At 37.0% G+C, this 15,823-nt stretch overlaps 1 protein-coding gene across 4 annotated transcripts in view; it reads right to left on the reverse strand.

The window, feature by feature from the left end:
* The window catches only part of LOC109086573 (kelch-like protein 4), a 35,717-nt gene that overhangs the window by 5,150 nt on the left and 14,744 nt on the right, over positions 1-15,823 (reverse strand). For all 4 annotated transcript variants that reach the window (XM_042738557.1, XM_042738554.1, XM_042738555.1 and 1 more), the window contains 7 exons: positions 12,876-13,043; positions 11,588-11,724; positions 11,178-11,374; positions 6,366-6,578; positions 6,031-6,202; positions 5,252-5,476; positions 1,195-1,357 (listed from right to left, as the gene is read on the reverse strand). In XM_042738557.1, the coding sequence (XP_042594491.1) occupies positions 1,195-1,357; positions 5,252-5,476; positions 6,031-6,202; positions 6,366-6,578; positions 11,178-11,374; positions 11,588-11,724; positions 12,876-13,018 (1,250 nt within the window). In that variant the 5' untranslated portion in view covers positions 13,019-13,043. The remainder of the gene's footprint in view (positions 1-1,194; positions 1,358-5,251; positions 5,477-6,030; positions 6,203-6,365; positions 6,579-11,177; positions 11,375-11,587; positions 11,725-12,875; positions 13,044-15,823) is intronic.

Here is a 15,823-nt window from a genome sequence, read left to right on the forward strand (position 1 = left end):
GGTTTAGCATAACAATAAGCATTTTTATGTCATGGGGTCCTCACAAACAACTTAAAGCATTTTTATGTCATGGGGTCCTCAGATACTGCCTATAGAGGCTGTCAAACCCTGTCCTACAGAACTTCGAAAAGATACCTATGATATGTCCTGGTGAAAAGACCGATCAATTAATCACTTGGAGAAGTAGGACACTGGACTCTAGAGGTAGCTTGAAGGGTTTGTTTTTGACCTGGTTACAGAAAAGCCCCATGAGTCATCAGTCAATGTTCAGCTAGATTCAAACCCAGCCTCCGTTTTCTTGAACAGAGCTAGCAGCAGCTCGCCTGCCACTCAAATGACTTAATGTAAAAGACACCAGAGGGTCTTTGGTCTCAGAGCCTATTAACTCCCATCTGGCTGTACAGGGTTACGCTGTATATTGGATCCAGTACCTAATTCAGACCTCATCATGAGGAGAATCCATGGAGGAAAGCGATCAGCCACAGCACACTGCACATACTGCTACTGATAGAAAAGTCTTTTTACACTTTTTTTTTTTTACACTTTGTATTCAGCAATATATGTTTGAACCAGAAACTGATTCCGAAGAAGAAGAGGACAGGGTCGTCTACAAGCTGATGTAGCTGATGTATAATGTCAGGCTCATAACTGTAAGAGTTTAACTGACTATGTTATCAATCATGAAATGATAGAGATATGAAAAGCCCTATCCCGCAAGTTGACGGGATTGGGTACATGTTTGTGACTGTAGCAAACAGGAAGTTTCAAAATGCATTATTGAGACTCTTTGGTTCACTGCAGTTATAAGCAGAAAATGCTCAGCAGTGGTGTTAACTGATGAATATGAACATGGTTTGTATTTACTCATTAAAAACATCAGACAGACATGTACTTTATTTTCACCACAGGTCTTTAGTTCTTCTAGATTTTCAGTTATACTGAAGAATTTTTTTTTTTCTACACTCAATTAATGATAAGAGGGGGGCAGGGACTAATTTGCATATTCATACTGTAGTTCTACATATACTAAATGAGTTCAGGCTGTAGAGCGATTTCCAGCAATTTACTGACAAATTGCTTTGTTCCTCTTTTGTATGTCGTTTTGAATAAAAGCTTAATACATGTAAATGTTTTAAAATTCTATGGTAGCTTAACAATGCTTAAAATTATAATAAAACAAAATGAATTTCTTACTTTCCATTAAGAGCAGTGACTCCGACGGTGCTGCGCGGTGTGGACATACTGGCCACATAATTCCACTGCCTCGCCTGGGGGTCCCACCTTTCTACTGTGTTCAAATAGCTCCATCCGTCATGGCCTCCCACTGCATACATGGGCCCCTCTAGCACAGCGATTCCTTCCAACAAATAAAACAAAAAGTAAGACTGGCCTCAGCCATTGGCGGTGCACGCCATACATCAGACAAATGCACAATTCAATAGCAAGCGTCCGTCTTCGTCTCCGTGATGTAGTGAAACTGGCAAATGTCAAAATTTTAAATGGTAATATGATGGAATTAATTTCAAGAGCTTTTCCTTTTTTAGCAGATATCAGTAGGTAAAGACATTCTCCTGGTGCGACCCTAAGGATGCTGTGGTAAGCATTAAGTATTCATGCTGCATCTCACCGCTCTTTTTACAATAAGGGTCTCTCGTGTTTCTGTTATAAATCTCTGGCTGTCGCTTTTGGGGTCCTGACACATAAATAGTCTCCTGACCGACATTTTGGTTGTTATATTAGAGTGCACTTTATAGGCCTCAATGAGCAAATAAATTACCTGCCACATTTTTATACACATTTTTATGTGCAGCCCAGATTGCCTTTGTTAATTTATACACACTTGCTTTGATGTTTGACCATCCGGTTATTTTTATTGTTATTTCTTGAGGCACTTGAGCCACACAATTTCTATTATGCCCCAACTTGTTTGCCTTTGGCATGTTCATCGAAATAGACGCACAGCAAGTTTCCCCTTTGTTTTATAATTAATAAAATTCCATTTTCTACTGAATTTAAGTTGGTGAATTTGGTGCCTACATTATTAACTGGAACAAGTGAAACTCGTTGTCATGTAAGGCAACATAGTTACAATTATAACACTATTACTAATTTTCTTTTTACAAAATGCATCTTTGGTAAACATGCTAAACAGCACTACATGTTAGGCGGCACCTGCTGGTAAAGATTTTGCAAATGCAATGAGAACACAGCAAAAACATGTGGACTAAACATGTATCATATTAGGTATCTTTTACATACCAATTGCCAATTTTCACAAACTTGTAGTCTATTAAATGTAATTTACAAATCATGAAATGAGAAGTGTCTGTGGTTCCTTTTATTAATTCAAAACAAAAATTAAAACTTTTCTCTGTTGAACAAAAACAGGATATTTTGCAGAATTCTGGTAACCAAACTGACTTCCACATCTGTTTCCGGGTCCAAGGATCTACTCATTTCACTTGAGAATCCTATCTCAACAGCCATTCATAAGCCCTCTTTATTTATTTTACACATTTAAAAACCCTACAGTGTATACTAAGTCTCCGTGCTCACAAGCCGTCCCAGACAAAAATATTTTAATGATTTACAAAAGATGATTCATTAGCCGCGTTTCCACTGTCGGGCCAAAAGCGGGCGTGCTAGCACGTGCCAGGGCCAGTCGCGTTTCCACTGTCACTTCCGGCGCTTGATTGTGCCTCATCGGTGCTTCCTCTGGGCCAACGGCCCGGGTTTTTTGGCCCGACGAAAACTTTAGGGCCAAAGCGGGCAGCTGGGGCTAGAGGAGTGGTTATGAACAAAGGTGGAGTTTCTCTGCGTCTGCAGAGCGTCAGCGCCTTGGATCATTTCAGAAAGATAACAGATAAAAATGTTTTAAATTAAGTTGAGCTCAAAACTCACTTTCAGTCAGCAGCAAGTGTTTGAAATAACTTGATCCGATGTGGATTATAATCACCATACAAGGCAGAAATATTTATAAGCGATGCAAAAGACTATGCACACTAGGCATTAACGTTACCATAGTAAACATGGAAATTATGACCACTGGCGAAATCAGACGTCGGCTTCTTATTCTCTATATCACAATTGTGTATTTATTTAGTTACATATTTTATCTGTCATAAGTCTCGTCTTGAGAGTTTAGCTCCCATTAATCCAAATCATAAAAACAAATGGCCGCTTTTATCGTGTTCGTTTTGTGAGCGCGCTAGTTCTATCATTAGGCTATTTCTAAATGTGATGTACATAGGCTACTGTGAATACAAATGAACAGAAACAGACTCAACTGAATAAGCAGGCTATGTTCATAACGCTTTATTTCTGTGTATCTAATTTTCAATCCTGATAAATTAATTCGTTATGATGTGTATCACTTGTTCCAGTGACTTATTTCTTATTAGTTTTCTGATGATTTCTTTTTGTCAAAGCATGCAAACAAATGGCCGCTTTTATCGTGTTCGTTTTGTGAGCGCGCTAGTTCCAGTGACTTATTTCTTATTAGTTTTCTGATGATTTCTTTTTGTTGGTGAAATGATGGGTTTGCATGACGTTGTTCCTGAGAGGCGTGTAAAGGGCGGGTTTAAGAGAAGTGCAGCAGAGCTTCTGGCCCGACGGTGGAAACGCAGCGCTATTTTGGCCTCGGTGCTACAGGCCCGAGGCTATTAGCCCCGCCCGGCCTGCTTTAAAGCACTGGCTCGCACTGGCCCGACAGTGGAAAAGCGGCTATTGTCTTTCTATCTGGGATTTCGGTGTGGAGATAGAGGTAAGGATTATAATTTTTGGTAGTACAACATCACATTGTGAGTGTACATTAGCACTGTTTGTTGCTTTGTTGTGGCATCTGACTGATAGAGCATTTGGACCTGGAAGTGGTTATGTGTGATGTCAGGCTTAAGCAGATACTGTAGCTACCATCAACTGATTGGTTACCAGCATTCTGCAAATTATCTTTTGTGTTCAATGGAGTAAATGCCAGAATTTTCATTTTTGGGGTGAACTATCGTTTTAGTTAGGGCTTGGCTAACTAAGCCAATTAGAAACAATTAGGACACAAAATTTTGTAGCATTTCAAAACACCATGACATCTGCTGAAATCGTGTGCCTTGGCCAGTTTGATATGCCCTCTAAACCACTGAAAAAAAAAAAAAAGATATTTAAAGGTTTCAAAATCTCTGAGTCTTATGCAGCAGTATTTTTAAAGCATCCAGTCACTATTCGCCTTTCTCTTTTACAAATCACTTCCTCATGCTCGTTTTGTCTTTGAAAACTGGACCAGAGTGAACCAAAAAAATAAAAAATAATATATTTATATATATATATATATATATATATATATATATATATATATATATATATATATATATATATTATTGTCAAAGTTATTAGCTTTAAAGTAAGGCACAAAATAACATATAATCTCCCTAATGCACCAACCTTTATACGCTAATTAGGTTTCAGACTATGATTGACTGCTTTTGATAAACTAAGACAGTTGACACAACACATTCTTAAATTTCTGTAGGGGCGTCTTTTCTGTTCAGTCGCGTTCAGCTGCTTTTCAGCATCTTGCGCCATGAACCATTTCTAATCGTGTCAAGAGTCAAAAGATTTCAAAACACATGTCTGTGATCTGTTCCATTCCGCTCAGTCTAGCTATTGTTGTACCAAAACACGTCATGTTTGAATATCAATGAAACCGATATCGTTTGGGGTGTGAATATTAATGGAGTCATGCAGACATGGATTGGTAACCTAGAAAGTAAAGCCAATTAGCCAAATAAATATTCATTCATGAACTATGCCCTCATAATAGTAGAATTTCTTCTTCTTCACTAGCTGATTAGCAACGTATTCCTTTCAGCTTATAAGTGAACATAGCTTCTTTAATATTAATGAACAAAGCCTTATAAATATCTTTAATAACATTAACAAACCTAATGCTTAAAGTATTTGTTAAAATACATTTTAAATATATGAAATATGGACATCATGAATGTTCAACCAAGATCATTTCGAATATTTTTTTCTAAATTACTGATATGTTAACTGTCATTTTTTTATGACTAATTAGACTTTCAAAGTTATGTGCTGATGTTGTTTAATTATTTAATACATGTATACCATATTTGTCACATTTATACAGTGACACAGATTGAAGCAAATTTAATTACTAAATATTACTGTGTAACAATTATTCATACAAGCTGTGTGATAAGATTACACAAACATCTGAAGCATTCATATAACACACCTAATCCGTGTCTGTGGGTTGACATTGGCGGCATGGTGGACCACACTTTAGTGATTGGGTTGTAGCACTCCACCATGTTAGAGGTCTTGAGTCCATCCCTTCCTCCAACCACGTAGAGCTTGTTATCGATCACTGCCACGCCGAACTGAAGTCTTCGCCCATTCATGCTACCAACTTGGATCCATCTGTTTGTGCGAAGGTCGTATTTCTCTATTGTTGTGGACCCTAAATGTAGACAGTATACTCTAGAGTTATTGTTAGTTAAACAGTTACATGCTGCTATGCTAATAGCTATTTTACTGTACAAAATTTCTGTTTTTATGGCAGTAAGAGGTACTGCTGTAAGAAAAGTATTAGAAATAATGGTCCACCTTGGAGGCGTCCATGAACTGAATACATTAATATTTAAAGGGGTAACTGTAATCTTACACTGCGAAATGATAACTTAGAAAAGGATTAAATTCATCACAATTATTTAATGAACGAAGCACTCAAAAAAGTATGACAAAACCCTAAAAAAGACAATTAATCATCAGAGCCCTAAAACTGAAATTAAGCAGCATAATTAATTTTAGACAATTTATCATCAGACAAATTAAAAAATTGTAACAACACAAGTTTTTATTGATCTATTTACCTTTTCTAGAATTTGAAAGGTAATAAAGATATTGTTTGATAAGTGATATCTCTGTAGTCCTTGAAAACCAAAAAAGTACTTGCAAGTGCTTGAAAATTATTTTATAGTCCTGGAAATTTCATTTTACAGTATTGTTACGAACCTTGTCCAACTGCATAGAGCGATCCAACAGTGGATTTCCGTGGTTTGGTTCTTGGGCTCTGTAGCATGGGACGGCGCTCTGGCAAAAGATGGTACTTCATGGCTTCCATCAGGAGCTTCTGGCATTCCAGGTCTTCTGAAAACATCTTGTTGTTTTCCAAATCAGCAAGAAGCTACATCAAAAAAATAGTGCTTTAACATCCAACAGAAGAAGGAACTAAAGAGTGCAATGTTAAAGAGTAACATTTAAATATTAGATGAGCAGGACATTTTTCAGTGATTGCATTAAATTGTAACAAAATGACCATGAGTCTTATATGAATGCTATTGACAAACCTGTGGCGGTAAAAGGGGAAGTCGTATATACGCCAGCAACACTCCCAGATCCTTTTGTCGGTGCTGCACATCATAGCGAACCCACATCATCAGTGCTTGGAAAATCGTTTCTTCATCAGGAACGTTGATGTCATCGCTGGCCAAAAGCTTGATAATTTCCGTTGTGGGCAGCAAGAGGAACTCCTGATTCTGAATGACCTCTAAAAAGTGTTCCTGAAATATTAAGCAATTTTGTTTAGTTATAAATCTGTAGGCTGCAAAATAATGAGACATTAACTGCAAGTACTAAAATGCATGTTGTTTATTATTTTAAAAAAAAACATATATACACATATACACATATATATATATATATATATAATATATATATATACATATATATATATATATATATTTCTATAATATATATATATATATATATATACACACACAGTATATATATATATTTTTTTTATGGAAATATAATTTATAGTTCATTATTTTAAATATATAAATGATTTCTCAATGTGCCCAATACAGCAATCCGATTGTTAAAGGTATAGTTCACCCAAAAATTACAATTCTGTCATTAATTACTCACCCTCATGTCGTTCCAAACCTTTAAACTAAGGCCTACGTTCATCTGCAGAACATAAATTATAAAGATATTTTTGATGAAATCCAAGAGCTTTCTGACCATACATACACCAGACAGTAATGCAACTGACCCATTCAAGGCTCAGAAAGGTAGTAAGGACGTTGTTAAAAAAGTCCATGTGACATCTGTGGTTCAACCGTAATGTTATGAAGCAACGAGAATACTTTTTGTGTGCAAAGAAAACAAAAGCAACGACTTCATTCAACAATTTCTTCTCTTTTGTGTCAGTCTTTGACACGTTCACGAGAGTATCATGATGCAAAAAGTATTCTCATAGCTTCATAACATTATGGTTGAGCCACTGATGTCACATGGACTATTTTAACAATGTCCTTACTACCTTTCTGAGCCTTGAATGGGTCAATTGCATTGCTGTCTATGTGAGGTCAGAAATCTCTTGGATTTCATCAAAAATATCTTCATTTGTGTTCAACGAACACAATGTTCAGTTTAACAAAGTTCTTATGGGTTTGGAATGACCTGAGGGTGAGTAATTAATGACTAAGTCTGACTACAATTCACAGTTTCCAGGGCCAATTCCAATCCAAACAACAAACAGTGATGAAAGACACTCACGGTGTGCTGTAGTGCTACTGAAAAACCATGCACCTAACCTAGGGTGACAAAACACCCTTTTTTTCCAGTCATGTCCTTGTCAAAAATTCTAAATTGGCTAAATTATCTTGCGTGTGAAGGTAGGATCTACAGAGAACAGCCAAAGCGATGCAAATACATGTACATAAAATGTGTGAGGACTGTAGAGAGCATGTCAATAGGAAAACAAAACCAAAACCCAGACATTTTAGGCAATTTAGAAATCCCAGCCAGGACATGTTGGGGAAAAGAGGATGCATGGTCTCCAGATATAACCTGTATCTCCATATCAAAATCTCAGTTGGCCAGACAGTGATGCATCTTTTCTAAATCATTAAAATATTGGTAAGCTGTGTGTCTGAAGACTGAAGAGCGTGCCAAAGCTTAGTTTAAAGGTGTGCTAAAAACCAATATTGCTCAATATAATGGCTGTTGAGATAGCACAGTATTTGATACAGCACGATATAACAAGCACATGGCCCTGACACAGAATATATCATCTTGTTTTGAATAGCCCATTATGGAGAATCTAATAACTGTAAAAAACACGTAGGTCTTGTTCTCCATCCATCTCAGCGATATAATGATCTGCTCCAATGCATCCACAAGGACATCCGAGGTTGCTCGCTGATAAAAGCATTTTGCAAGGTTCCACTTGTAGCATGTGAAGAGGATGCCGGAAATCTCTCTAACAAGCTTGTTCATTACTTATGGCACTTCTAGAGTTTCCTTTGTGCATCAGAAGTAATCCCCATTGATTCAGTTGCAAATAAGTGCAGTAAACATCTTATTGATCATTAATCAGATCTAAACAGCAGCGTCTCTGCATGGGCTCTAGGAGCTTAGCTCAAACACACATAATTAAATGAGTACCATGCATTGATTTTCAGCCCCTCCTCAATATAGAATTAAACTCCACTTCTTCTGGTGACATTGATATAGATTCATTATTCGCAATTACCATCACAAGCACCCTGGCAATTAATTGAATACATTAATTCTGTTCCACTGCAAACATTCATTTAGAAGCCTCTCGTGGGCATATATTTTAGGGGAGGGCATTAACTGAACAGCAAGTAACAGGTCCTGCAGCAATATTAGTGTGAGATGCACAAGGCTCAGTAAGATCTACTGTAAATGGATTAAACTGTGAGGGGCGATGTGAGAATTTAATGGCTTGTGCAAAAGCTAATTTTTTTTATGAGGAGAAATGTGACCTAGAGCAGTGTTTGTGTTGACAGTCATTTATCTAAGCATTGTCTCATCTGCCTTCTGCATTCAAAAGAAAATACCTAGACTTCTAGCATGCTCCAGGCCATAGACATCTTGAACTAAGACATTAACCACGCAAGTCTGCAGCTTCTCACCAAAAAAGAAAAACTAACATCAGGATGAGACAGAAACGAGGAAAAACGCTTATCAAAATAGAAGTTTTTAATCTGAACACCACGGCGAGCCAACCAGGAAGCTCTGTTAACGCTGTGTTCATTACCGAAGCGACCAAACAGGAAATTTCCCTGCTTGTGTCCTCTGATTAGATTAACCTCTCTGCTCTGAAAAGCCCTTTGTAAACAGCCTGTGCAGATGTCCTTCAGGAGATAACGGCTATCTTCCTAAGTTGTTTCCGTACTTGGGCAGAGAAATGCCTATCAAGCAAATGTGTTCTGTGGATCCTTGGGCTCCCGAGAATACTTAATGTATTGCCATTATTTAACCAAGGCTGCTTTTGCAGTATTTCTCACACATCAAAGAACTCTGTGTAACTGACCGCATGCTAAGATACAAAATGTCACATCAAATAATTTTATGCTTGTAATTCTTTATGTCAGACAAGGCTTTAAAACCTGTGGCTTTTTTAATATGCAGGAAAAAAAGTTGATGGTTATTAGTTTTAATGATAGTTCACTACAAAATGAAAGTTCTGTCATGATTTACTAATCTAATATTGTTCAAAACCCTTATGAATTTATTATAGTCTATAGAAAAGTAAATGTTATGAAGAATGCTCACACTGCTATCTGTGTATCAATGAAAGAGAAGTCAAACTTGAAAATAGAAAAAAAAAAAAGTTTCTAAAAGCAGTCCATATGTCTTATTCACTCGGAAATCATATATATATTAGTCTGTGATTTACTCAAAATCTTGCATTGAAAATCTTGCTTGACAGACAGTTAACTTTCATTGTATGGAAAAGAACAGCTCGGATGTTCTGCTATAGATTTCTCCTTTTGTGTTCCACAGAAAAAGTCAGCCATATGGGCTTCAAGAAAACATGACGATGAGTAAATTATTACTTAAATAGTCGTGTTTTACATTATTGTATTGAAATCAGAGCAGGCTACAACATTTTCTACCATAACAGAAAAATGTAATCTATATCTCCCTGTATTGTATGTGGAAATATTCTATATTGCAAATGAAATTGTAATTATTCTTTACAATATATCTTTCTACAATTAAGGTGGTTATTTAGTATGCTTGTTTATTGTCAACATTATTGGGTTTTGTATGCCAAGTGGTGATATCTCATACTGTGAATATTCCCAGACTCGTTGTTATCATGGGTAAACCTTCAGTATTAGATATCAACACACTAAAACCCAATGAGACTGACAATCAACAAGCATCATTTTAAATGCCTCTGAGCGTTACAAAATAAGTCAAAAGAGATAGCCAAAACAACAATAATAATATAATAACTTTATTTTCTATAGCGCCTTTAAATGTAGATCTCAAAGTGCTGTACAAAAACAAATAAAACAATACACTGTATAAAATAATACAACAAGCAAAAATATGAAAAGAAATGCAATCAAAACAACAACAAATAAAACAATATAAAAATAATACAAATGTTTAATTAAAAGCTACCCTGTTTTAAGGCGCGATTTAAAAATGCTAAAAGTTTTAGTTTGCCTTATCTCAATCAGTAAAGAATTCTACAGTTTGGGAGCTAATGAAGAAAAAGCCCTATCGCCCATCAATCTTACACGGGTTAATGGAACAGTTAAAAGACCAGTATCAGATGAGCGAAGGTCACGTGTTGGAGTATAAGGAATTAAAAGCCCAGACAAATATTGAGGTGCCAACCCATGCAAAGCCTTGTAAGTAAGCATCAAAATTTTAAAATCAACCCTAAAACTAACAGGGGGCCAATGTAAAGACTCCAAGACTGGAGTAATATGATCTCTCATCCTTGTTCTAGTAAGGATTCTAGCAGCTGAATTTTGCACTACCTGCAACAAAAGCAATAGAAACCAGCAAATAGTAAAACAATGGCACCAAAATTTATTCATGCCAGATTGGATGCTGGGAACATTGCCAGCGTAGACATTACACTAGTAAATCTGTAAATATAGAAGGGATTACTGTAATGCAGACACAGATAATCATTAGTATTCTACAACACCAAGCTGCTACATCACAGTCATTCAACTCCCGTGAAATTTGGAGTATACAGGCATCAATTATTTGTAATTCTACCGTTACTGAAGTGGAAATTACTGTAAGCAAGGTCAGCAACTAGCAGTCCGGAACAAATGTTAGCACTATGTTTAGCTACTTTGTATGCCAGGTCCTACCATAGTGTAGTTGTGAGCAACGTTCAAAAGATCCATGCATCCCTGAGCATCAGCAAACGAACGGATCCCCAGGCAGTTGGATGGGTGCAGTTGTTTCATCAGAAAGTTACAGCAGACCTGAATAACTTGTGAGAGCTGGAGGAGACAAGCAGCAGCTAAAAGACTTTCAATTGTCTCCTCTTTTAGCTCCAGGACTCCTGTACATTTAGAGAAAAATGGAAACTTTTCAGAATTATTCTAGGAACAAAATGGGTTTTAACCTGTGTAGATTGAAGAATGTTAAAACAGTTAGTTTGGGTTTGTAAATTAGTGTTTTGCCCACCGGCATTGACAAAAAACTGAGGGGAATGTGACACTTCTGCTGCGAACAGCACATTTAAATAGTCCGCAAGTGGAATGCAGATACTCACCAGTATATGCAAAATGAACCAGCGCTCGCAGCGCCTCAGGATCAACACCCTCCATTTTAATTTCCTCTTGTTTTGCCTCCCTCACATCATTGGTGAACATGGCAGCAAAGTAGTCTGAAACTGCGCTCAGGACAAGTCTGCAAAAAATGGTGCAAGTGGTTTATATATGCGTCTGCATACTTCGAGATCAACTCAAACAACTTCTCGAGAGCCGTCTTCGTAGAAAATTCCTCCCTACAAAAAGATTTATCTCAGCGCAGCTATTTTCACCAGGTTGTTTCATGCAGCTCTGGGATGATGTTGATTGAGCTCAGTGTCAAACTGGGACACGCAGCAGAGATTTGGCTACAGAGGATTTTTCAACAGAATAGCATCAAAACACTCAGCGGCCGAGAGATTGCTTTAAATAAACAGTGTTTTAGAGTCCTTGAAGAAAGTTCAACATGCTCCGTAGTTTGAAATGGAGCATGCAGCACAGTTTCGACACTTCTTGATGCTACCATTTGCATATCTGTCCTTAAAGGAACAGTTCACGCAAAAAGAATATTCGGTTTTCACTTTAATGTTGCTCCAAACCCAAAGAGTTTTTTTTTTTTTTTGAACAATGTGCTCATCGCCCTTTTCCATGAAATTTAAATGAATTGGCCTTTATCTTTCAAGCTTCAAAAAGAATGCAGAAGCATCAAAAAATTTAAATGAACATGGTCCTTGTGTGCTATATTTCTAGTTTTCTGAAGCCATGCTATTGTGTGAGATATAGACCGAAAATCATTATTCACTGAAAATCTTTCATTCTTTTTATCTACAAAGTAAAAGTTCACTCAACCAAAACACATCAAAACTCTTAAAGGTTTGACACAACATGAGGGTGAGTATTTTCTTTTTTTCATTTTGAACTATTTTGTTTTTCACAGAAAACTAACTTCAGAAGGCTATATAAGAATATGGCATATGAATCATAATCAACACTTTTTTGGTGTGTGCAGAATTGTGTGCAAAATTTCTATTTTCATGTTCTGTAAAAGAAAGCCAGGTGAACTATTCCTCTACAGATAACTAAGAGTTAATTGAAAGCTTTAATACTAGCATTAAGTTTTAAATAGCTGTTGAAGAGTTGGATTCTGTCTTAGAATGATAAATGTGAATTCAGTCTCTTTTTGGTTGATTTCTGCAGAAGTATTGCACTGCATTTTAAGCAGCGTTCCCTTCTGCCCTGTTGATCTGTCTGCTTTTGCAAGTGAAAGTAGGACATTTGAAAGTGAGAAGACTCGATTCGACGGAGACTCACCTGTGTGCGGGGATCTTGTGATCTCCAGCTATCAAAAGTACATCACACAGCTGCTTGTGCTGAAGATAGGTCTCCATCTTTCGAAAGGACTGTTCCGCATGGTTTGTGGCCTGGAAAAACTCATCTGAGCAGTTGGAGCTCATCCTAGAGAAACTACTCAAAGCCAACCTGTGGGAAAGAGGAAGACCGGAGTTGAGCTGGGACCGAGCGATGTGTGCTTCTGTCAGTTTGATATGACTGTTTGATCTATGCAGGTGACTTAACTAACACCTGCACAGGCTGCTGTGTCCACCTGTGACTTTATCTTTTATTTTCTCCCCAGTTGACCCGTCAGGCCTGAGGCTCCACAGAGTGACAGGTCATGATGGTGAAAATGTGTTTGTGTTGCAGCAAAGCATGAGTCACGGACATGTGCATTTCAAAATGTGGTGTTTACAGAACATTGTTCTAAACCTAATAGCTGTTTACTCAGAGATAGGTCAGCTAAAAATAAAATTTACTTCCCTCATATCATTCCAAACATATATGAATTCCTTTCTTTGGTCCACACAATGGGAGATGCTTTAGACCCCATAAACAAAAAGCCTCTAGAAACATTCATTTATTCAATAATGACAGAATGTACATTTTGGTGAACTGTCAGTTTATTATTTGTGTACACATTCCTTAAATATGTGTATGGTAAAGGTTTGTATTATTTGGACATACAGAGTTAATGGATTATTTGACTGGTTCACCCATGACAAATTAAACAGGCAAAGCTTTCTAATATAAATTTGTAATATTTTTCAGAAAAAGCGCTTAGCTCCAGCAAACTTAATAAATATGTCATGAACAATTTTGTGCCATTTTCCATCAATTTCCTCTGCCAAATATAGAAAAATGACTTGGTAACATGCATGCTGTTTGTGTCGTAATGAAAGAAACACATCTGCAGCCTTTTTAAACAATGATTGTGATGCATGATTTCACAACAAAATCTGCTCTATCACTGTTACTTTCACAATTTTAATGCTATTTGATGTCTTAAACCAATTTATGGCGTTTGCACCCACAAAACAAGCTCTGCCAATGACTGTCACCATGTTGTTAAATGCAGTTTTCTGTATGCATGAATTATTCATTGTGCAGAAGTAATAAAAACACTTCTTTTCTCTCCCAATTGGACATTAGTAATTCTGTGTATATCTTCCTTCACACTTGTGAAAGCTAAAATTGAAACCATTAGAGCTAAACTCCGTAAATAAGTGGATTGAAAGCCAGAGTTTTCCAAAGGGGCAGATTACCACTTGCACAAACTTTGCTGTTTTTATTTATTTATTTATTCTTTTGGAAGCACAGGACTTTGTGGGGATCTGGTCTCTTTATAGAGCCTTGATAATGTAAATTCTGAGCTGCTCTCCCTGCAGACCGGTAGATTACAAGCCATTGTGCTGCATCTGAATAATCCCTCTGACTCGCAGCAAACAATCTAAACCCTTTATTTTGCTGTCCTTCACGGAACATATCCATGGCTGACATTTAACCAGTCCACAACACTGTTTAAAAAGTCTAGCTGCCGTAGGGACATACAGTAGAGCTGTGTATTTCGATTACTTGTCTGAATTATATGCCATAGAGAAGGCCGTTTTAAAAAACTCAGTAATTACGGTTTGCTTTGAATGACTGATGACCACCGTCAACAAATATTTGCATAACAAAAACAAAGCATGACCATTATGATCATTTTAATATCTACACGTCCTATTGTCCACTTCATCTTTCAACAAGAGTTGCAAAGCCATAAAGTTGGGAATGAATATTAAGCACCTGATAAAATGTTATGATCTCATAAAAGTTTTAATTAGAGTAAATCCCACAGAAAGCTGTGACTCTGTCCTTAGAGGGACACATAAAGCAGAATTTTGCCCTTGTGACCTCGAATTTAAAGGCAGACACGCTCTATCATATGAGCTAGTTTTTTAAACATACCACCATATAAATCACATTAATTCCAGAGTACATATTTCTACTCTCTCTTTATAGCAGACTACATGTGATAAGTAGTCAGATGGCGCATTTAATATGATGGAGCTGGCTTGACGTGAGTTGGCTTGATGAGCAAGGTGACTTCCATACAGAATACATAATCTTTATCTCTCTCTGGTCAGCTGTCAGGGGTTGGTGATCGCACTGATATTTACAAGCCAAGGGGGGTTGACTTCTAAACATTTAAAATTGTCATGGGGTTGCTCTGATCTAATGTCACATGCAAAGCCAAACTCGGGTAGTCTGGCTGACGGATCATATCAAATAGCCTGCTTTACATATAGAGCATCCAGTGTGCTTAAAGGAACAGTTCACCCCAAAAATATAATTTGCTGAAAATTTTGTCAGCCTCAGGGCATCCAAGATGTAGATGTTTGTTTCTTCATCAAAACAAATTTGGAGAAATGTAGCACTGCATCACTTGGTCACCAATGGATCCTCTGCGGTGAATGGGTGCCGTCAGAATGAGAGTCCAAACAGCTGATAAAAACAATAATCCACAAGAAATCCACACCTAATCCAGTCCATATATTTAAATCTTGTGAAGCAAAAAGTTGCAAGTTTGTAATAAACAAATCCATTGTTAACACATTTTTTACTTAAAATCATCACTTCTAGCCACACCATAATAACACTTCCTCCAGTGAAAAAGTCCATTCCCTGTTGTCCTCTAACATCAAAATCCACTGACTTGTTAAGAAATGTTTTAGATGCCGAATCTGTGCATAATTCTCTCCTGATTCAGACAAGACAAAAAATTTTCAGGGGGGAAGCAATATTATGGATAGAGGACTCATATTGTAGCTTAATGAAATATTTGTTTCTTACAAACACACAGTTTTTCACTTCTCATTAACTGATGGACTGGAGTCTTACCACTTGTGGATTATTGTGATGTTTTTATCAGCTGTTTGGACTCT

Source organism: Cyprinus carpio, chromosome B14 (assembly GCF_018340385.1).
Source record: "Cyprinus carpio isolate SPL01 chromosome B14, ASM1834038v1, whole genome shotgun sequence".
Taxonomy (NCBI): Eukaryota; Metazoa; Chordata; class Actinopteri; order Cypriniformes; family Cyprinidae; genus Cyprinus; species Cyprinus carpio.